The 23,097-nt window shown below is 46.4% G+C and overlaps 1 protein-coding gene across 8 annotated transcripts in view; it reads left to right on the top strand.

Annotated features, from left to right (window-relative positions):
- ERI3 (ERI1 exoribonuclease family member 3) overlaps positions 1–23,097 on the top strand; it is a 148,804-nt gene that overhangs the window by 37,158 nt on the left and 88,549 nt on the right. For 7 of the 8 annotated variants that reach the window (XM_023507750.1, XM_003801198.3, XM_012812328.2 and 4 more), the window contains 3 exons: positions 888–1,004; positions 8,822–8,881; positions 13,549–13,640. In XM_023507750.1, the coding sequence (XP_023363518.1) occupies positions 888–1,004; positions 8,822–8,881; positions 13,549–13,640 (269 nt within the window). Of the gene's footprint in view, positions 1–887; positions 1,005–7,612; positions 7,809–8,821; positions 8,882–13,548; positions 13,641–23,097 lie in introns of those variants that run through there. The other variant, XM_012812332.2, reaches the window with a different exon arrangement.

Here is a 23,097-nt window from a genome sequence, read left to right on the forward strand (position 1 = left end):
GCAATAATTTTTTTTATTCTCTCTCTTTGCTTTCCCTCTTCTCTCTGGTGCATGCAGGCTCTTTCCTGCCCTCTCCCCCCTCTGGTGCCTTCCTCCCTTCCCAGGAGCGATGTATGAGGCGTGCTGCACAGCCAGCGTTCTGCAAGCCTGTTTGCACACCAGGACCTTGGTGCTGTGCATCTCTATTAAATAACGGAGACAAATTAATCTTAGAGACACCAAACAAATTGTCACTCCTCCTCCTTCTCTTCCATTATGTTTCAGTGGACTGGGAAGGGCTGGCTAAGCGATTGGGCTGGGGGTTGGAGATGGGGGATGGGGGTGGGTATACAGCCTGAAAGAAAGGTAGGAGGCACTAGCTCCTATTACTCTTATTCAGTTTTCTCCTCTTTGGGATCCCCTTTGGCTTTATTTATTATGTATCTTTTAAAAAAGCTAATGAAGAAATTCATCAGCTCTATTTAAACTGCATATGAGGAAATCTGTGCATTGGTCTGATGGCTAGTTGTCTGTATGGCTTTAGGTCAAGACCTACTCAGGACAGAGACCTGGGCAAGGAGAAGGAGGCCTACTTTGAGGGGGGCAAGTAAGCAGGCCTCTGCTGGAGAACCTGTTGGTGAAACCAGAGCAGATTATACCGCTATCTTCCTTCTCTTTTCCAGAAACACCAGGGATGAGGTTATGTCTTGTCCCTGGGACCTGTGAAGGTGGTAACAGTGGGAGGGTTGGGATTACAACTGTGCTGGCACCATCTCACTCAATCTTGGGTTTGGCCAGGCAGCGGCTAATGAGCCCCAAATACTCTTTCTTTCTTGACTTGGAGTTGTTGTTTGAAGTGGTTGGTTAAAATAACTTATTTTTCCTTTTCTGTGCCTTTGGCACTCTAGGAAATCATCGAGTTCCCCATCCTGAAGCTAAATGGACGGACCATGGAGATCGAGTCTACCTTTCACATGTATGTCCAGCCTGTAGTCCATCCACAACTTACCCCTTTTTGTACAGAGGTAAGGGCCCTGGAGCTGGGCAGCAAGGGCAGTGGGGATCATTGGTGCTCTATATAGGCCACTTAGGGAAAGCTTAAGTTTCACCAGTGGTCAAGGCACATTGGACCTAGCAGTGGCTTTTTATAAAGCCTGCCCTCCACTTGGGCCCCTGGAGACCCGGGAGAGCAGTGGCACAATTTATGCCTGTTTCTCTAACTTTTCCCTTCCTATCATCCCCGGCCATCCTGGTGATTGGACACCTGGAATCCAGGAGCAAGATGATGCTTTTGGGGCTCAGGCTCTTTCCAGTTCCATTTCCCTCTGGGGTCTTGGGCAAGAGGTAAAGATTCAGACACCTGGAAGGAAAAGTTAACATTTGAACCTTCTTAGCTTTTTGGCATTGTTACTCTGTCCTTCCATAAAGTGGGCCCTACGCAAAGCATAGGTCGAGTTTGTAGGAAACACATTGTTACCAAGGTAAGAGAAGGGCACTCAGTGGAGCATGAGGACTGGCTAAGGCTGAAATGTCCTTATCCTAGGCTGACTGTACTTAGCCACCTTGTCAGCAGGTTAGTGTTGTTGACCCATTTTACAGATTGTGAAACTGGGATTAATTGCGATTTGATGCTTGCTGGAGGCTCAGAAGAGCCATTGGCAGAGGGGAGGAAGCCCTGAGAGTCCTGACTCCCAAGACTCTGTGGTCAAGAATGCTTGGGAGCAGAAGGATGAGAAAACATGCAAATTTCTGGACTCTTCAGAGTTTGGGACTGAGGTACATTATAGACTTTGTGCCTTCATTTAGAGCCCTACCTTCTACATATGAATGAAATAGGTGGAAAGAACTTCTTGAGTAATCCCAATCTCCTTGGCATGGAAGAGGTTGGAATGAGCTTACCTGACCCTGGTGGGAGAGCTCATTGTGTGTGGAGGTGTAAGTAGCCTAGATATAAGGCTATCTGGAGGCAATATTGAGGGTTGCTCCTGGTCTTGATGCCAGTGTTTGCCACCTGACCCAGGTGGGTCTTTTTTGAAGGCATCCATTTGTTTTTGTTTTTTTTTTTTTTTTTTTTGAGACAGAGCCTCAAGCTGTCCCCCTGGGTAGAGTGCCGTGGCATTACAGCTCACAGCAACCTCCAACTCCTGGGCTCAAGTGAGTCTCCTGCCTCCGCCTCCCAAGTAGCTGGGACCACAGGCGCCCGCCACAACACCTGGCTATTTTTTGGTTGCAGCCGTCATTGTTGTTTGGCGGGTCCGGGCTGGGGATTCGAACCCGCCACCTTAGGTGTACGTGGCTGGCGCCTTAGCCGGTTGAGCTATAGGCGCCGAGCCAAGGCATCCATTTGTTGAGGTACCTATCTGCTGAGGCAACTGGTCTCTTAAGCCTTTTGTTATTCCAACTAATGATGTTGAGGTTCTGGTTCCCACCCTTGTCCATTGGTTTTATTCCTCCCCTTCCTCCTTCGGAATTACCTTTATCACCAGGGAGCACTAATCTGTCTTTTTTGCCCTTTTTGAAAAATCACCATTTTATTTTATTTTATTTCTTTCTTTTTGAGACAAAGTCTCACTTTGTTGCCCCTGGTAGAGTGCTGTGGCATTACAGCTCACAGCAACCTCAAACTCTGGAGCTCAAGTGATTAGTTGGGACTACAGGTGCCTGTCATAATGCGTGTCTAGTTTATTAGAGATGGGGGTCTCTCTCTTATTCAGGCTGGTCTCAAAACTCATGAGCTCAAGTGACTGACCCACTTTGGCCTCCCAGAGTGCTGGGATCACAGGCGTGAGCCACCGTGCCTGGAGAAAAATCACCATTTTAATGATGATGAAAATCCTCTTCCTTATGGAAAGGGAAGGAAAGACTTCTTTTAAACCAGCCAGTTACCTGAGTCCTCTAGTGGCTTGAAAGTCTAGTATCCTCTTGTCCTTTTCTTCTTGCTTTCTGTATGTGACTTACCCCTCTGTGAGGCTAGGCTATCTGGCATTAGACAGGTAGGCCCAAAGTTTAGAAAGGTTGCTGCCTATTTAGGAATAGAACAAGATGCTGCTGGAGCTGAACCCAGGGTGTGAGTATATTGGAAAAAGAGGGAGTTTTCTCAGAGCAGGACTGCTGCTAATTCTTTTTGAGAGCATTAGGAGTGGTGGTTGGGACCTTGTTACAAAGCCTATTATGAATTGAAAATGTGGTTGTGCTGCAGGTACAGGGCAGCATTTTGTCTCAGGCTTCTCAAAACTCTCTGGGACCTGTTTTTTGTTGTCCTTCCTCTTTTGTCCAGCCTCACATCTCCCTGCTTCATCTCTCACCCAGAGCCTTTTATACAGTGTATCTTTTTGCATGATGATTCCCCTGCTTGTGTGCTTCTTCCAGTCTCCACCCCTAACTTGGGCTATCCTTTAAGACTCAGGGTCACCTTCCCTGGAAAGACTTCCCTGATCCCCAGGCTAGCTTGTGCTTACTTACCCCATCGTAGCACTGGTCAGATAAATTACACTGTAATTGTTTATCTGTCCCCTCCCTGGACTACGAATTCCTTGAGACCAGATCCTAGAGCTGATCCATCTCTGTCCCATCATTAGAGTCTGATACCAAATAAACACTTGACATGTATTTCTTAAATGATTGAGTATTGTCAAGAAGTGATTGTCTGTCTTCTCCGAAAGCAACTGTAGTGTGGATTTGCTCTTTTGAATAAGTAAAGTTTTGTTTTGGAAACCTGAGATCATCTAAATATTGCTGTCTCTCCATGCCATGTGGAATTGTATTGCAGAGAGAAGTGTGGACACAGGATGGGGGCTGTCCTTACTTAGACCTCATCCACCCTGGCAGTAGCTGCCTTTAGAGGTAGGGATGGAAGTCATTCCAACCTGAGACTCTTTCATTAGTAAGTACAAGAAACGCCCTGTCATAGTCTGTGTTGCTATGAATGAATACCTGAATTATTACAGAAAAGAGGTATATTTGGTACATTGTTCTGTAGGTTGTACAAGAAGCATGGCACAGATAGTTGTTGAGAGCCTTGGTGGAAGGGGAAGTGGGGGTGTGTGCAGAGATCTCATGATAAGAGAGACAACAAGAGAATGAGGGGAGAGATCTTTCTAAAAAGCAACTCTCTTGAGAACTAATAGAGCGTGAGAGGGAAGGCATTAATCTATTCATGGGGGATCTACGCCCATTACCTAGACACCTTACATTACAGCCCACCTCCAACACTGGAAATAAAATTCCTTTTTTTAAATAATTTTTTGAGACAGAATCTTACTTTGTTGTCCTGGGTGAGAGTGCTATGGTGTTATAGCTCACAGCAACCTCAAACTCCTGGGCTCAAGTGATCCTCCTGCCTTAGCCTCCCAAGTAACTGGGACTAGAGGTACCCGCCACAATGCCCAGCTAATTTTTCTATTTTTAGTAGAGACAGGGGTCTCCCTCGTGTTCAGGCTAGACTCCTGAGCTCAAGGGATCCTCCCTCCTTGGCCTCCCAGAGTGCTAGGATTATAGGCATGAGCCACGAATCCTGGCTAGAAATGAAATTTCAGTGTGAGATTTGGAAAGGTCAAGCAAAGTCTGAACTATAGCAAATCCCAAACCTTAAGATTGTACCTATGTAGCAACCCTGTCAGTATTTCCTCTTTGTGCACAAGAGGAAATATTCTATTGTGTATGTACACATGCACATACAATTGTATACACATGAGCACATGCTTGTGTGAGGAGAGAGGCAGGCTTAATGCTGGACCATAGGAAGTAAGATTCTGCCTTGAGTCTGTAGCACACATGCAGACACTGCTCTAAGAAACATGTTATTAGCCTTCCTCAGGTCCTGTCTTAGTCCCAGTTGATAGTCTGCCTGGAGACCTGATTCTAACATACATGATGAGATATGTTTCATTCTTCCCAGTCCTTTCGTTGTTGACCTCTAGAATCTGCTCTAACTCATCAGCACTCTGTCTCTAGCAGCTAGGCTGCTGCATAGTCCTGACCATGTGCAGTTTTCTTTTCGTTGTTGTCATGAAAAACTAGAAAAATACCCATTTTGCTAAGTGCCAGTAAAGGGTTTTGTCTTGCATCTGTACTACTTATAAAGGGTGAGATTTATTGGTCTCTTTGTCTGAGGAGAAAGGGTGGGTCTGATTATCAGATTGCACACTAGAGACAAGTGCTTATGTAATCAACAAACTGTCTTGGTGTCAGAATACGATTGTGTTGGAGATAAACTCTAAAAGGAGAAAGCGCTGGATGCTGACATGCTATTGGCACTGAGTTTCCTGGGCTGCTGCCTGTAGTTGCTAGTGTTTATAACGAAGCCACCTTGTTCCTGGACAAAGCCCTTGCGTGGGTAGGGGAATCTCAGTAGCCAGCCATATTATTGGTCAGGGTCAAAAGCCCCTTGCCTTGTGGTTTCTGAGTCTGGAGAAGTGGGAGTTAATCTGTAATCCCTCAGTGAAAGGAGCCACAGAGCACACATTAATTCTTCCTCTCACCTCTCCTGCTTTAAGTGGTTAAGGTCTCTGAGCTCTGTTTATCCTGTGAGCCCTGGTTCTCAGCTTAATAATACTTGGCTTTGCTATAGTACTTTTCATTGTGAGGATGTGAAACCTTTTTACAAATATATATTAACCCAAGTGGGAATGAACTTAAACTATAGCATGACAGATTTAAGTTAGGCATAAGATAGAACTTCCCAGTATTTTGTAAAATTATCTATCTCCCTCATGGCTTCTTATATAAGTCTTACAGTTAATTTATAGGTTCTTAGTATCAGGTGCAGGGACTAACTTTCTTAATTTCCCCTCTTTATCCAGTGCTTTGGCAGAGGTAGAGAGATTAACCTTGGAGAGATTAACACAGGGGCCTGAGGCCTTCCCCTAGAAGGCTGTGACTAGTTGAGCCAACATCACAAACCTCTGTATCTCTGGGGGTTGAGTTCAGATTCTTCAGGCTCAGCTGTGAGTCTTGCTAGAGCACAAATAAAAATACCTGTTTTCTGGGAAGCAGAAAACTCATTAGGCTCCACCCAGGGTGAAGATTCTAGGATTGCTGAGCACTAGGGTGCAGTTTGTGAAAGCCTGAGGATGCTAGTGCTACAGCCCTTGGGTAGGAAGAGGCAACCAGTCTATAGTGAGGGATCCCACAGCAGGATGTCAGAGCAGCATCCTGGTTTTCCTTTATGGCATAGTGATTTTCTTGCCTAACAGTGGTTTTTCTGGGGCCCAGTGCAGGTACATGTTGGGTACACAGGTATTGACTAAAGCCCCATCTTCAGGGAGAAAGGGTTCTTTGCACAGGTGCATTGATTTTCTCTTTGAGACTTTCTTTTTTTTTTGAGACAGAGTCTTATGTTGCCCTATGTCACCTTCAGTAGAGTACGGTGGCGTCACAGCTCACAGCAACCTCTAACTCTTGGGCTTAAGCGGTTGTCTTGCCTCAGCCTCCCAAGTAGCTGGGACTATAGGCGCCCATCACAATGCTCAGATATTTTTGTTGTTGTTGTTGTTTAGCAGGCCTGGGCCAGGTTCAAACCCACCAGCTCCAATTTATGTGGCCGGCGCCCTAACCACTGAGCTATGGGCACCAAACCCCTTTGAGACTTTTTGTTTATCTATCTATCTATCTATCTATTTATTTTTAGAGACAGAGTCTCACTTTGTCGCCCTCAGTAGAGTGCTGTGGCGTCTCAGCTCATAGCAACCTCCAGCTCTTGGGCTTAGATCATTCTCTTGCCTCAGCCTTCTGAGTAGCTGGGACTACAGACACCCACCCCAATGCCTGGCTATTTTTTGGTGGGCTGGATTTGAACCCAACACCCTTGGTATGTGGGGCTGATGCCCTACTCACTGAGCCACAGGCGCCGCTCTTTAAGACTTTCTTGAAGTTCTTTGGTGTTAGCTTATCTGAGTGACCCTTGGTGGTAGCCAAGAGAAGTGGATCTAACTAACCTTGCCCCAGGAAACTCAGACCAGACACAAGGCTGACTGTGGGCCCTCTTTTCCAGGATAGTCCTGACCCTAAGCCCCAGCTGTAAGGTTGAGAACATATCTCAGCCCTGGACTTAGCGAGAGTAGCTGGGCAAAAATGCTCAGTGGTGGGTGCCTGGGTGTCAGTCTGTAACCTGGATGTTAGACCCAGAGTTGGGAAGAAATCTACTCCTGACTCTCTTTGGCACTTGTGTGTCTAAGACAAAAACATAGGGCACCTGCCCACTTAGTTTGTGGCTTTGGAAGGTGGATAGGCTCTGGGCACTGGTGGGGGCTGAGTATGGGTGGGGGCCTGGCAAGGACCCATATTCCATGTGGGCAGAGTTTTTTAGGTTTTTCTTCCCTGCTGGATCCCCAGTTCCTACAGTGGGCCCCAGCACCTAGTGAGCTGTCTGTGAATAGCTATTGACTAAACAAAAGGAGTCCTTTGCACTCCAGGATTATTGAAGCTGCTGACCCAGAGCATATCTCCATCCCCATTCCCCCAGCCTGTAGGGGACCATCTTTTCTCCTTGACTCAGGCCCTCCCTCTGCTGGGCAGTTCTTTGGTCTCCCAAGCAAGGAAAGGGTGTGGAGGTGCCAGCCGGGTGGGCATGCTGTGGGTTAAAGCCTTGCAAAACAACAGTGTAGTTAATCTTTCTAATTTATTTTCCTTTTAGACCATGGGAAGTCTGTAGGCAGCAGCTGTTACCCAATTAAAATACAGATTAATATAAAAACAGTTTCTGGAATATAAAATAGAGTGGCTGTGTCCTTACACTTCCTTAAAATACCACCTAATAATGACTTGATGAACTACAGAAACCCACCTAGAGGAACTCAGCGTTCTTAAAATGAAAATTTCTTCCCTAAAAGGTGTGTATTACCATTCCATGTAAGTCGCTATGAGAAAATAACCTTCCCTCCTAGAGCCAGCGGTTTCTGTGAGTTGGGTATTTGGTATTCATTAAATGTAATTATGGTTTAATTGGAGTTTAATTTCCCCCTTTAAAAAAATAGGAAATTTCCACATAAGCATGAGATATTACTCCTTCTGGAAGTAGCCAGGGACATGTTGGACACAATGATTTCTATTTTGTGTCCAGGACAAGGGAAGCTCATGCCCTGAGATCCTTTTAGGCAGTCTATCCCTAGTCTGTGCTTCAGGGGTATTTTAAAACCAAAACAAAACAAAGCAAAACAACAAGCTTGTTTGAACCCAGGCCTGACCTGGAAGGACCATAAGCCTGTAAGCCAGAAGTTCTCCAAACCAGATTCTGTCCATTAGGCCTTATATTCTTAGTTTCCCTGTTGGTTAAAGATGGTTCTGTTTCCGGCTGGGCTAGTTGGTATTGAGGACCCAGGTCTGCAGCTTGAGGGACAGACATCTGCAGGTCTTCACTGATGTTCACTGATGATGGTGAGATGTGGCAGGGGCCACACTGGACATTGAAGCTCAGAGGAGGGGTGGACTTGGAACCAAGTGGTGCCTGTTCTGTATGAGCATTCCCCAAGTTTTATAGGAACTTCTGTGAAGCTAGGAGTTGAATTTAGATTGTAATTTGTGGAAAATTGTTGTGCCTATTGAATAAAAAAGACAGGTAAAATAATTTTTTTTTGCAAAATGAAAGCTGAAACTGGTATGAGAACACACTCTGTGGCCAGTAAGTAAAGTTTACCTTTATTTCGGGGCAGGATTTTGTGGGGGAAGCTCTTACTGTGTCCTAAGGCAAACACACTAGGCTTTTAGTCAGGTTCTGAGCCTAAAGCTGTGCCAAATCAGAGCCCTTTACAGTAGAAGGAGAAAAACAGAAAGTAAAGCATCCAATTTAGCTTTGCGTGACTATGCCCTGGTTTTCTACCCATTGACTGTTTCTTTTTTCTTTCAGCTGACTGGGATTATTCAAGCCATGGTGGATGGTCAGCCAAGCCTGCAGCAAGTGCTGGAGGTAGGTTGAGTGACCTTTAATTCCTGACCCTTGACCCCTTCCTGCTGCTTTACTCTCCCTCCCCTCCTGAGAATGTAGCCATGTAATTTGACTATGATTATGGCTTGATTAGAATAACATTTGCTGTCACATCAGTGACATGCTGTTGAGAGTATTGAACCATTGATCTGTCATCTCCAGCTGTTCCCGTCAGGGTTACTGACAGGATGTCCAACTGCTGCCAGGAGTCGGGCGCAGGGGCCCCCACCCCTTTCTTGCCCATGGCCCTGTGGCGCCAGTGCTCAGGGAGCCTGTGGGGGGCTTGGGGAGTAGGGGAGCTGAGCTGTGGCATTGTGGGACTGGCCCCTGGGACTGGAGGTGTTTTTGTTTAGCTTTAGTGTTGGCTTCTTGTGGCATGTGAGCACTTCATTAACTCACCCAGAACTCCCCATCGATGGCTTTTGTTTGCTGTGAGCTCCTCCAGGAGCTGTGGCTGGGCCTGCTTGCCCCACTGCAGCTTGCTGTTGGATGTATTGTGCCTGTCAGGGGTGCAGAGGCTGCACTGGGTAATGATTCCTAATCAGAATAATTACAACAATTGCCTATGTGAGGGAAATCAAATTAAAGACTTTAAAACCCTTGGCAGAGACCACACTTCTAGGATGTTCTCCTCTGGGAGCTAGAAAAGGTTAAGATGCTGCTGCTTGTACTCTAGCCCAAGGGAATAAGGAAGGGCAGTGCTTGGCCTCAGCTTGTCTCCCACCCTGCTCTGGCCTGGAGGTTTTCACAAGGGGAGAAGGTCCCCCTCCCATATTCTCTGTAGGGGGAGGGGAGATGAAAAAAGGCTTGTGGATCTCATTAGGTGCTTTAAGAGAAAACAGAGTATCTGAAGGAGTACAGGGCACATCTACCTTGGAGGTAGGCAGCTATTGGAGGTGGGATAGCAACAGGGACTGGGCAAGCTACCTTCCTGTCATGGGGAAGAGTGATGCAGACTGGATTTCCTGGGGCCCCTCGGGATGAACCAGGGTCAGAGAGGCAGGTTTAGGTTCACTTCAGTGGCAGAGTACACGCCCTGTTCCTGGGAGTATGAGAGCCCAGGCTCTGTGACCATTGTGGTTAAGTCAGGGTCGAGACACCTGCATTAGAGTGGTCAAGGATGAGATGAGTTCTGAGGGGCCTCTTAACCCCATGGACCCTCTTTTTTTGAGGGGATATTCACTTCACTAACTGAGAGAGATCTTTTTTCCCCTGCTCCCTGTCAGACCAGACTCAAGGACAAAGAGGGGACCCATCCTTACCTATGTCCTGGCCAGTTTCCCCAGCCAGGAATGGCTCCTGAGCGATGCCAGAAGACACAGGCTTCCCTGTGTCTGGGATCCTGGGAAGAGGAAGCTGTTGAGGTTATGGGTTGTTCTCAGTGGCCCCAGTTAAAGAGGAGATGTGATCTTCTAGGCCAGCCCTAGAGCGGAGTCCTCAGAGGGTTCTGAGTGTCACCCAGGAAGCTACTTTCTGCTACTTCTGCATACTTAGTGTTGGAGGGGGCAGATTCCTGGCATCATTCTGAATAGGGAGTTCCTGGCAGTTGGGCATACCAGACCAGGCTCTTTTTGTCTTAGTAGCCCTATGTTGGTTATAGAGCTAAAGAGGTAATTTTTTGTCGTAACTATGGCCTTGAGTAGGAAGCCAGGTAGATGTTTGCCTGACTCATTTGTTCTAAGTAGAGCTCAGGCTGGGCCCCTAGACATTTAGTAAATGGGTTGGCTGGCCCAACTGATCGGGTTGTCTTGGTGTTTCTTCCAATCCTTTATTCATTTAAGCAGAGAAGAGAAGGAAAAGGACAGGCCTGATTCCAAATGTAGTATCATTTCCCTAGATAGGCTTATAGTAAAAAGTGCCGACCAAATATTTGCTATGTGAGGGATGTCTTGGGTCCTAAGGGACCCCAGTGAGTGTTAAATTTTTCCCATGGCAAAGGCCTAGTCTTCTTTGGGTGTAGCCTCCTGAAAGTTCTGTTCTGTCCTGCTCTCTTCCACTGTGTAGGAATTGGGGCATTAGGGTGCCCTTCTAGTACATGGGTTACTTACTTTGGGCATGTAAAGTTAGTGAATTGGAGTAAGAGGTTATGCTAATTGAGGGAGCTCCAATTTTGCTTTATATCTTTAGAAAATTTTTGTGTTTTTTAGAGATAGGGTCCCACTCTGTCACTCAGGCTTGAATGCAGTGGTGTGATCACAGCTCACTATAGTCTATAGCAGGTGTCCTCAAAATATGGCCTGCAGGCCACACACGGCCCACCTAGGACATTTATCCAGCCCGCCAGGTGTTTTTGCTGCTGCTGCCTGTCCTGCTTAGCAGCTGACTCATCCCAGGGCCCGCAGTCTGGCCCTCCAACGGTCTGTGGGACAGTGAACTGGCCCCCTGTTTAAAAAGTTTGAGGACCCCTGGTCTATAGTCTCAAACTCCTGGGCTCAAGTAATCCTAAGCCTCCTGAGTAGCAGGTATTACAGGTGTGGTGCACCTAGCTAATATATTTTTATTTTTTATTTTTTTTATAGAGACAGGGTCTTAGTAAGTTGCCTAGGCTGATCTTGAGCTCTTGGCTTCAAGTGATCCTCTTGCCTTGGCCTCCCAAAATGTTGGGATTATAGGCATGAGCCACCATGCCTAGCCAACCTTACCTCTTTTCTTTTGTAAAGTTTGCCTTATTTTCTCTAGGTAATCCTGGGTAAAGGATCCGGGGGAGTGTGTGTATATGTGTGTGTCTGCATGTGCGCGTGAGGAGTTGGGCCAAAGTGACTGAAGGGACAGACCATTCAGCAGTAGAAGGTCCAAAGTTTAGCTTCTGGGGAGACACAGCCAGGATATGATCTGCATAGTCTGGCAGTAAGGAGCAGCTCTGACATTCTGAGTGATATGACTGCTTAGCTATGGGACTCAATAGGCTCTTTGGCCTCACTAAACACTACGTTAGCTAGGGCCAGGCCTTCAGCATCTCTGAGGTGTCCAGAGAGACTGCCTACACCTGCTAGAAGTAATGGCTTGTCTATTACCTGCTAAGCAAATCAGGCCCTTCACAGTCTGGCCTAACCTAATCCCTCAGCCCCTCCTTTCTATATGCTATGAACTTTGATCACACTAAACTTATACCTATTCTGGTTTCCATTCAGTCAACAAATACTTCTTGAGTAGATACTGTGCTGGGTGAGTATTAAGACATTGAATAAGACAGAGTGCCTGCCTTCTGGAGTCTAGGAGGGAAGGCAGACATTAAACAGATAATTGCTTCTCAAATATAAAATTATCGTGCCTTTGCCTCTACCTTGTCAAGCACACCCAACCATCAAGTCCCTAGGTCAATTATCTTCTTTGTGAAGGCTTTCTGATTCCTTTCCCTGTGAAAGTAGAGCTAGCCACTTCCTCCTCTTGGCCCTACAGCACTCTGTTCACTTCTCCATTGCTGCATCTATTGTGTTGCATTGTGATGATCTGCCTTTCTCCCCTTCTCAGCCAACTACTATTTTGTGGTAGGCACTTAATCACATTTAATCCTCAAAACAACTCTTGAAATTAATCATCCTATGCCATCTTATAGACGAGGGAAACTGAGGTTTAGGGGGTTAAATGACTTTTAAATGACTTCTGATCAATGACACAGCCAGGATATGGGGAGACCCAAGGGTTAGAACCCAGATGTGTCTGAATTTCAGTCCTGCATTTTTAGCTACTATGTGAGATAGTCTTAAAACAAATAATCCTCTCAGATGAGTAGAAGCAGAAGTGTGATCTGTTGCACTCCCTCTCCATGCCCTGGGATTTTCTGAAAAATAGGAAATGCTTCATGAATTCTTTATAATTCTCTTGCTGTATACTGTTTTTAGTATTTGTACTTTCAGTGTGAGTACAAATAATAAAACCAATTGAAGGGATGAAGAGAAGGAAAAACTTAAAAGTGTATTTAAGAGCAGTTTCTTTGCCTGTGTAGGAATTGATCTGAGCCTTCAAAATATTATGCTGAATTTGAATCCTCAACCAGCAAGAGGAGAAATACAAAGCTTGATGGGGGGTAGGGGAGACAGTTTATGAGCTTTTAGCAACTAGAGCAGGCAGCACTATCCCAGGTGTCAGGATGGGGCTCCAGCCCTGAGAAGGGGGCCTCTTCTGAAGGTGAAAATTTTCTTTGCTTTAATTTGCCAAGTAATCCAGTTCATAAATTTGGTTAATAAACATTTGGTGGAGGGTAAAATGAACAAATGAATGAATGAAGCTGTGGGTTTGAGTCCCTACTTGGGGCCTCTTCTTAGCTTGTTGTCATGGCCCAGGATAGCCTGTGTTGGTGCTAGGCTAGGCCTTTGTCTGAGAACAAATGAGTAACAGGGAGGTCAGAGCAAAGTATTTGCACTGACTTGCTGGGATCTGGGGCAGGTTGTCAGACAGTGGCGGGCAGGAGGGTTCCCTCCCCGCCTTACCCTTGGGTTTGTGGTATCTTCATGAGGGATCATCCTCCAAGTGCCTCCGAAGTTCCAAGCCACAGCTCAGCACCCAGAGCAGAGCCATGACTGGGTAAGATTACAATTTTCTCCTGCTCTGATTACAAGCAGCTTATCTGCGTTTTACTGTTGTGGCTCTTTACAGGCTCAGAGAAAGAAAAAAAAGGAAAATCTCATCTGTTCTTGTGTACTTTTCAGAGGGTCGATGAGTGGATGGCGAAGGAAGGCCTCTTAGATCCAAACGTCAAGTCAATTTTTGTCACCTGTGGAGACTGGGACTTAAAAGTCATGTGAGTATGAGAAGGACTGCTTTGCTGGCAGAACTTCGAATCTGTGGGACCAGGTCTTACCTTTTGGAAATTTAAATGTCCAAGCCTGCAGGGCAGCTAGGTCAGGACTTCCCAGGTTGAGGTTACCAGGGCTCTTAAGGATGAGGCTACTAGGGCTAGAAGAGAGTTGGAAGCCCTGCCTCTGCCTCTCTGGAGCAGGATGTGTACAGGTCAGGACTCCACCTGGATCACTGTTGTTGGTGCCTTTCTTCCTTTGCCAAATTTCCCTGCATCATGATAGCCCTTCCAATTGTTGGGCTCTATGTTATTGCCCTGAAAGGAAAGAGTTAAAAGAGGGTCTTGAAAAAAATTTTTTTAACCAATGCCTAGTATATTTCTCCGTGTAATGAGAAATAGTAACTTATTTATCAACCCTATAAAGTAGATATTATTATACCTACTTTTTAGCTGAGTAAATTAAGGCACAGAGAGGTTAAGTAACTTGCCTAAGAACACACATAGCTAGGATTCAGACCTAGGCAATCTGGCCCCAGGATCCAGGCTCTTAACTATTATACTATGCTACCCCTTTATCTGACTTGTGAGACCCTGGTGAAGCAACTGAGAGCCCACTGGTAGGATGAGAGAAGCCTACTGCTGGAAGCCGATATCACTAGCCGCCTCCTTCTTCCTTTGTCCCCATTAGTTTTTCTCCTTTGTCTCCTGACCCTGCCCCAGTTTTGGAAGACAGAACTGGTTCCTTTGCTGGGTTGACACTTCTGTATTTTGTCTGCCTTCACAGATACCTGGCTTCATATAGCCCCCAGGGAACTAAAGTAGGGTGGAGGTGGGGGGGCATTGTTTGCTGAGGATCGACAGAATCGATACCTCTGTGTTCTTTGTGACTGAGGGCAGCTGCAAGCATCTTGTGTTGTGTGTGTGTGTATGTGTTTGAACTTTTGAGCATAAGGTGGAGTGTTGTGAGGAGTGGGGCTCTGGAGTGACATTTCCTTCCACATCAGGGATCACCTCTCACCAAGGCCCTTTTTGTGCCTTTCGGACACTGGATGTTGAGGTGAAATTATGCATCCAGGTGGGTGTCAAGTGTGCCATTGGACCTCAACTCTCTAGGTGAGACAGGAGGAAACACAAGGCCAGATCACAGAAACACATATGAACCTCATCTCCTATACCGTTTAAGTTGTGTACACAAACTGACTACATACCTCTGGGTTTACTCCAGAGGTTATCTGTACTCCCAGATACCACCTATTTGTCAGGGGAAGTATGCAGGCTGGGACTAGTAGCACATGTGAATCAGGGAGGGTCCATGGAGAAGGTGAGGAGGAGAAAGGCTGCTATTGTTGTTTGTGGTGTCCTGGAAAGCTTTGAGTCCTTCAAGCTGGGAAGGGGCCTAATGTGGAGCACTGCAGCCCAAGAGAAGCTTTTCAGTGTGGGGTTGGTTTTAGGCTGACCCAGAATTCTGGCATTCATGTGGCCCAGGAGGAAGGCCCATTAGCCCAGTCCACAGGTCTAGCTGCTCTGAATAGCTTTGCCAAGACTTCTGCTCTTCCGTTTTTTTTTCACTACTAGGTTGTTCATTGTCCAGACACTTTAATTTCAGATTCTTCTGTTGTAACTTTGTGTGGTATGACCTATATATGTATGTGAAAAATTTTTATTTGCTTGTTGTTGAAGACTACCTGGTTCTGCCTTCCAAGCTTGGGGCTGATCTCATGAGTTGGAGAGGGAATTTCACAGGGTGTTGTCTTCTTTGGGTCTGGCCTATTCTGGCCCACAGCATTTGTCCACACTTTGGGCTCCGCACTACACTGCAGTATACTGGGGCCCTGCACCCATGTGGGGGACTTAGGAGACTGCTTGGCATCTTCACAAGAAATGTCATCAAGAAGCAGGATTAGGGGGTGGCGCCTGTGGCTCAGTGCATAGGGCGCCAGCCCCATATACCGAGGGTGGTGGGTTTGAACCTAGCCCCGGCCAAACTACAACAAAAAAAATAGCCAGGTGTTGTGGCGGGCGCCTGTATTCCCAGCTACTCAGGAGACTGAGACAAGAGAATAGAGCCCAAGAACTGGAGGTTGCTGTGAGCTGTGGTGCCATGGCACTCTACCGAGGGCAATAGAGTGAGACTCTGTCTTGACCAAAAAAAGAAAATAAGAGGGATTAGGTGGCAACGCACATAGCTCAGTGGGTAGAGTGCGAGCCACATACACCGCGGCAGGCGGGTCTGGCCTGGGCCAGCTAAAATCAACAATGACAACTGCAACAACAAAAAAATAGCTGGGCATTATGGTGGGCACCTGTAGTCCCAGCTACTTGGGAGGCTGAGGTAAGAGAGTCACTTAAGTCCAAGACTTTGAGGTTTCTGTGAGCTGTGACGCTACAGCACTCTACCAAGGGTGACAGAGTAAGACTTGATGTCTCAAAAAAAAAAAAAAAAAAAAAAAGGAAGATAGGGATTAGGTTGGGAATCCAAGCATATCTGAAAGGAAACCAAATTTTAATGAGCACATACCTTATCTCATTCAGACCTCTTTACTACCCTTTCTGGTAGAGGCAGTATTGTCTCATTTATAAATGAAACAAACAAAACAAAACAATACAAACAAAAAACTCCTGGGACTTGGAAAGGTAAAAACATAATGTAGACATAATTGAATTCTATGACCTGTAGTTTCCAAAAGAGATGGGTAGGGCAGACTTTGGTGGCTACTTTGGGTTTGGACGGGGAAGGCCAGTGAATTTCTGAATTTCTGGAAAAGAGTATGCAGGGTGGAAGCAGGTGGCTGGTGGCAGGGCTTGGGGGAGAAGAGCTCCGTAGCTGCCTCTTAGAAGCAGGACACTGGGTAACTGCTGGGAAGGCTCTTAATTAAATGTGTAACAAAATAAAAACAGCTGGAGAGGAAACCTAAGTAGTTCTGCGTGACAGTGCACAGCTTATCAGTGTTCCTGGAAGCTCTCATCAGAACCAGCACCTTTTTATGTGCCTGGTAAAGGCTGCTTATGAGCCTGACAAGGATGGTGTTAAATTGACACTCACAACTTGTTAGTATGTAGCTTACTTCTTATTTTGACATCCATTTTCAGATTTAACTAAGTCTAAGGAATTCATCAAATGTTTTCATTTCACACTCTAGTTTCTGGGAGCCACAGACCCTTCTCATTGTTGTCCCTCCCGCTCCCCACTACACTCTCGCAATATACCTTCATATCACTTTGTTAGAAAGGACCTGATTAGTGAGTCACTGAGAAATGGAAACTGAAGTGGCAGCCGAAATCCCACTGGAGAAAAGAAATCTGTTCCCATCCTGACAAAATCATTTTGTGTCCATCTTTGCTCAAAGCTGGATGAGTTGATACTCCAGATTTACTCGGGCTTTGATGCTATAGTCACAGATCCTGCTAAGGTAGGCTTTTATTTAATGGGTACAATTTTAATTTTTCCTCTAAAGTTTTTTAAGAAATGACATATCATGGGTTTCGCCCTTGGTCGGCTTGCCTTTTGCACATGGTCTACCTTTCCTTCACATCTGGTGTTTCTTAAAGCTCCCCATGGCATTTAGTCTTGTTTCTCTGCTTACTCAGCTAGGGAATGACTTTCAAGGGGTTTGTATTTGGCATGGTGGCAGGGAGGGTAGGGCTGGTGTAGAGTGAGAGTGTGTCCTTCACAGGCACCCCCTTGAGGTACATAGATTTTATCATGTAGCTTAAAGATTCAGATTCAGGAATTGAGTAACATAAGGTGGTGGAGAAGCTAGTCTGGGTGGATTGTGGGTCTGAGAAGAAGAGCAGGTTAGGAAAAAGAAAAGACTGATGGGAAAGAGTGAGCCGGAGGGAGGCCCTGGGCTTGGTGCAGTTTGGGAAGAGGCCTTTCTGGGGAGGGTCAGTGTAATCTGGTGCTGCACTGTCATGGAGGAAGAACCAGGGGCTTCTCTGGGTTTGGTGAGAGGGTCCTCAACTAGGTTCAACCTCAGCTTTGGAATGGGAAGTTTTCTTCTGCTGGAGGTTGGTGTAAATGCTGGGTTGGCATTCGACTTCAGTTTTTTCCTTGCCTTTCTGGGTGGATGTGTGTACTATACCCTTCTGCCTGTGGTGCACACATGTGGATCTGGAGCACTTCAGGTTTTAGAAAGTCTGGAGATGGAAAGATACTTGCCCAGATTACAGTATCCTTGTTGGAGCATGTCTTCAGCAGGGACTACTGAGTGCAGTCAAATGGTCAAGACCATTGAAGAGAGAGGCTGCTGTTACCTGGAGTGAAGACACATTGATGGAACCATACCTCTGGCAAGCACTGAGGTGGTGACTGTCTGGTGGGTTATGGAAGGTAGCTGAAAGGGTGGCCTGGTGACATGCTTGCTGCTGGTCAGGCTTGCCTCCTTGGCATCATTCAGAGAAGTTGACTACTTCATCCTTTATGAAATAGTATTTATGTTTAATTTTGTTGTGTCTTCTGTTTCTCTGGCTTTTCCTAAATCACTTTGGCAGATATTTCTTTCCTTTTTTCTTACTTGTTGGTGTTTCTTTGATCTGTATTCTAATTATATTTTCTAGACTCTGACACTTACTAGAGTGATCTCGTCCTTTGATATCAGAATGATCTCGTCTGTCTTCTGTATGCTGATATCTTTTCATTTTTTTCTCCACCTGTAGAAAAGATATCTCCATTTGCTACCTCAATGCCAAGCCTGTACCTCCACCTACATGCCCACAGCTCAGGGGTTATTCTCCCTGCACCTTGTCCCCCAGCATTCCCTCAAATGATGACTGGTTGTTCTGTCAGAAATCTGAGAATCTTTCTCTAGCCACAACCAGTTAATTGCCAAAGATTGTTGCTTCTGCCTCCCAGAGGTTTCTCAAATTCATTCCCTTCTTTCCATCTCCCTGCCACTCTCCTAGTTACAATGATCATATTCTTCTTGATTACTACAGAAACCTTCTAACTAGTCTCTTTGACTCCTGTCTTACTGCTTCTATTTTGTTCTCCTAATTGTAGCAGATTATATCACACCTCTGCCTAACACCCTTTAAGGTTTGCCCTGGCCTTCAAGGCAAAGTCCACACTGTTTCTTGAGTCTGTCAAGGCAGCTTCACTTGTCAATATGCATCTTCCGCAGCCACATGCTGCAGCTGGTCAGTTCCTAATGATCTCTCTTAACTTCCTTCTCTAAGTCCCTTCTTTTTTGTTCCTAGAGCACATGTACCTATTTATAAAATTGTATTGTAGCTGTCTCAACTTGTCTGTTTCTCTCACTAGCTTATGAGCACATGGTAACCTGGGTATGAGGCTCAGCATGTAGTAATTATTCAATAAATATTTGTTGAATACGTGAAAACTAAATAAATGGAGTGGTTTCATGGAACATCTGCTTAGGAGAAATGACAGACGATATGCAGTGGGTAGACTCAGAGAGCATTAGTTGCCAGTGTACAGAACACGTGGACCAGAGGAAGAAATCTTGGCCCTCCTTGCACTGGCCCTCATGTGAGGAGTGAGGGGACTAGAATGTACTGCTAATGTCAGGAAGCTCCTGGATTTTTTCACTGTCAGTTTGTGCACTGGGTCCTCTGAAGGAGGCACTGGGTGAGATAGCCTGCAGCCTAGCCCAGGGAAGAGGAGTGTGGTCCCAGGAGCAGTGTGAAATACTTTCTAGGGAGATTTGTGCTTTCAGAATTGAGGGGTGGGACTCTTCTGGAAAGGTGAACAAATAGAAGAGAATAAAGATAGCCAATGTTTAATGAGCACTCATTACATACCAGGAACCCCATTGTGCTATTTACACATATTATTTAGTCCTTACCAGGATCCTATGAAATAGGTTCTTTCTATAACCCTTTTTTAACAAATGAGGAAATGGGGGCCCAGAAAGGTAAGAAATTTGTCAAGAGCATACAACCTGTTTGTGGTAGGGCAGGGATTGGAACCTAGGCATTCTGACTCCAGAGCCCGTGTGTTTATCCATTGTCCCATCTGACCAGTGGCTTCTGTCCTTCTGTCCACGGCCTGGTGATGTGATGGGACTGTCTTCCTCCTTCTCCTTTATCAGCACCGAATGACAGAGCCTTGGGAGATTCTCTGCCATCCTACGTTGTTGGTTCCCACTCTTGTGTTGGAGGTTTGGACTGTCATGTTCATTTTGATATGAGGGCCTGGTTGGCCAGGAGATACGATGAGAGGTGATTTGAGGCTGCTGGAAAGCCTTCTTACAGGGTTACAAAGAAACAAATCGTCAGATCTGTTTTAAGGAAACCAGAGCTGGCTTGGTGCCTGTAGCATACATTGAGGGTAGTGGCTTCAGACCCAGCCTGGGTCAGCTAAACAATGACAATTGCCACAAAAAATAGCCAAGTGTTGTGATGGGTGCCTGTAGTCCCAGATACTTGGGAGGCTGAGGCAAGAGAATCGCTTAAGCCCAAAAGTTGGAGGTTGCTGTGAGCTGTGACACTACAGTACTCTACCAAGGGCGACATAGTGAGACTCTGTCTCCAAAAAAAACAAAACAGCAGACCACAGCCATCATCACTTTGGACACTGTTATGCTCTATTTATGTTTGGAAGCACATGGGGCATCTCATCCTGTCAGTAAGCTCACAAGAGTCTTGCCCCTTGCCCATGAGTGTGCTAGTTGGTCCCAGTACTGAGCTGCTTCACCTTTGATTAGCAGCCTGCTGGGGGAAGGGGCTTGAGTAAGAACTCCCTGCCACTTCAGACTTGTCTCATTTCCTGTTACTTTTATCTGTCACTGCAAGCGCTTGGGCTCCCCTCCTGAACTAATTAAGTTTGCATGTGTTTAGACACATTGCCAAATAGGGCTTAGCAAAGCGGAACTGAGCTACATCTCTTTCTGAGTAGGGAGAGAAGGGTATATGAATGCTCCTCTTCAAGGGCCAGGAACAAGTGTGGATGATGGAGTCATTGCATATGCAGATGATAGGCATCTGCTCCAGCTCTCCAAGGGACATAGTTGACCTGCAAAGTAGCCTTCTGATTGACTGATAGGGACAATCTCCTCCACCTCCCTGCACGCTCTTAGTGAACTGAGCATTGTAGGGAGACTGAAAGTGGAAAGAGGACAGGTTCTATAATATGTTTTTTGTCCGACCAGGTTTAGTGGGATTTGCATGGGGAATTTGTAGGGCTATGTGGTATTTGTTGCCAGCTTGAATCCACCTAGCTTCTAGGCTTATAACCACCTAAGTGGCTAGCAGAGTATAGAGCAGTCTTCTTTTTTAAGTCTGTGAGAAGTACCTTGGAAAATTTGGAAAACGAAAGCCCCAGGTTTTTCTTTTTTGCCAAGAAGATTCCAGTTATCCCTGCTCAGCCACGGGGAGATGGAGGGAGGGAGAATAGTGTTGTCCAAAAACTCCCCACCTGTGCGGTGGGGTTCAGCCTAATGGATCACCTTAGTGAGGTAATGACATGTTTTTGTGTTAGCCTGATTCCTGGTGCCTAGCGTTGGGTGGCCTGAGGTCTATCCATATAGCACTTATGAGGGAAAACCATGCTTTGGACTCTTTCTCTGAGCTAAGGAATGAGGGCAGTGCTACAGAAAGCAAAAGAGCCAGCTGAAGGCCATGGTTAAGCCATTGGTCTTATAGATATGAGGGCAGGGGCCAGCTTCCTGGCCACGAAGAAGCTCTTGATGGGCAAGATCGGTTCAGAGTCAGCTCAGGCTTCAGTGCACACGAAGTGTGTAGGGGCAGAGGGAGGAAGTTCTAGAGGTTGTATACGAATTCTGGGCCTTGGAGTTGTAGCCTAAGCCCAGAGACAATGGCAACCAAGACCTTCTGCTCTCCCTTCAGTGTCCCTAGAGCCCTCTCATCAGCAGAGGTGCATCAGGTTAGCCCCAAGAAGGCAGCTTGAGTTGATAGGGTCATGTTTCAGCTGCAGCTAATCCAAGTCACTCGATATAAATCTCTCCCTGTTGCCTCTCCCCTCCCTCCCATCCCCAGCCTACAGACAGGGAAATGAATCCTGGCCCTCACCCTGAATACATCATGGCAGGCTTGCCTCTAATGAGAGAGCGCCATTCATTGTGGGGTAAAGCTCCCTGCAGAGCCTGGGATGCCATTAATTAAAGAAGAGCCACCTGAAGCCAGTCGTGCAGTGCAGCCTGCCACGCTCAGATGGAGTGGTGGTGGGGTAGCCTCGTTAGCCTGACAGCTCCTTGGGCTGAGAGTTCTTGGGGTTAGAGGAGCAAGGGCTGCTCCTCTCCCCACCCCCTCCCCCCAGCCTACTCATAAACATATGAAAGCCCCTCCTGCACACGTCCTAGGTCTAGAACTGTCACTAAAGGAGCTGCTGATTGTGGGTTTGGCTGAGGATTATCTACTTCTGTGTGCTGGCCCTGGGGCAGAGCAAGTTTCTGTGGAGCCAGAGCTGCTTCTGGTTCCTAGCCTTGGCTCTGTTTACACTTCTCAGTGTGATCCTTGAGCTGTAAGTCAATAGGCTCTTACCCTGCATCCTTCCCTCAAAGCCCAAGTTTGGGATAGCTGCTCTACCCTGGAAGGATTTTGTGCCTGGAGACATACTGGGGGAGAACTCTGTTGCCTAGTCAACAAGCACGGCCCCTTCCTGGCAGGCAGAGCCTCTGGTGTTCCACTGTCTGGGCACTTCTGGGCTGAAGGATGGGACTCCAGGGATAGTCTCCTCTCCTCATCCTCTTAGAAGGTGTCAGAGGGTCTAAATCATTTTAGTGATTATAGGAACCCCTGGAATGGAAATTTGGCTCATTTAAAACATTGATAAAAGATAAAGATTTTTGTTTAATGCCTGATCATACTTTGAGATATTTAGGTGGTGGGAAGGTCATGCTTTGGCCTGCTACAGAATTCGTGACTGAATGGTTTTTACTGCTTGATTGGTCCAGAAGCAAGGATTGCTGCCTAGGTTCTGGCCCAGGTTTGCTATGTGAAGCTCCCCTTGACTATCTCTGAGGGTCTCATCACCACCTCCTTGCTTGCAGGACGGGCTATATGCCCTGAGACCTTTGCCTTAGCGCAGAGTTGGCTAGCTTAGTCTCTACCTGGCTTGTCAGGAAGACAAATTGGATCCTACGTCTATGGCTCTTCAGGGCAACCTCTGGAGGTCTGGTTCTATACTCTGACAAAATCTGACAGACTACTTCAGAGGCCTCAGTACCAGCAGCATGTGGCTGGACTTTATGACCCATCTCTGTGTCTCTAAAACTCACTTGGCCAGGAATAGAGGCTCCATGCGGCCTCCCACCAGGCCACGACCTCCCAGGCCTAGGACTCAGGTTGTACTCTTTTGTACTTGGAACATTTTTTATCTTCCTAGGTCATAGTTGTTTGTTTGGGCCCTTCTGTCCTCTGTGACATAGAGTGAAGGCTGAAAGGCCTTGTCTCCTACATCCCAAGAGGAAACCACTGGTGCTTCTGAGAAATATTTTCTTTTCTGTGAGAAAGTTCCCAGAAAGTTCTCTTGTGCCCTTTC

Source organism: Otolemur garnettii, unplaced genomic scaffold, assembly GCF_000181295.1.
Source record: "Otolemur garnettii isolate 467f Iridium unplaced genomic scaffold, OtoGar3 scaffold00202, whole genome shotgun sequence".
NCBI lineage: Eukaryota > Metazoa > Chordata > Mammalia > Primates > Galagidae > Otolemur > Otolemur garnettii.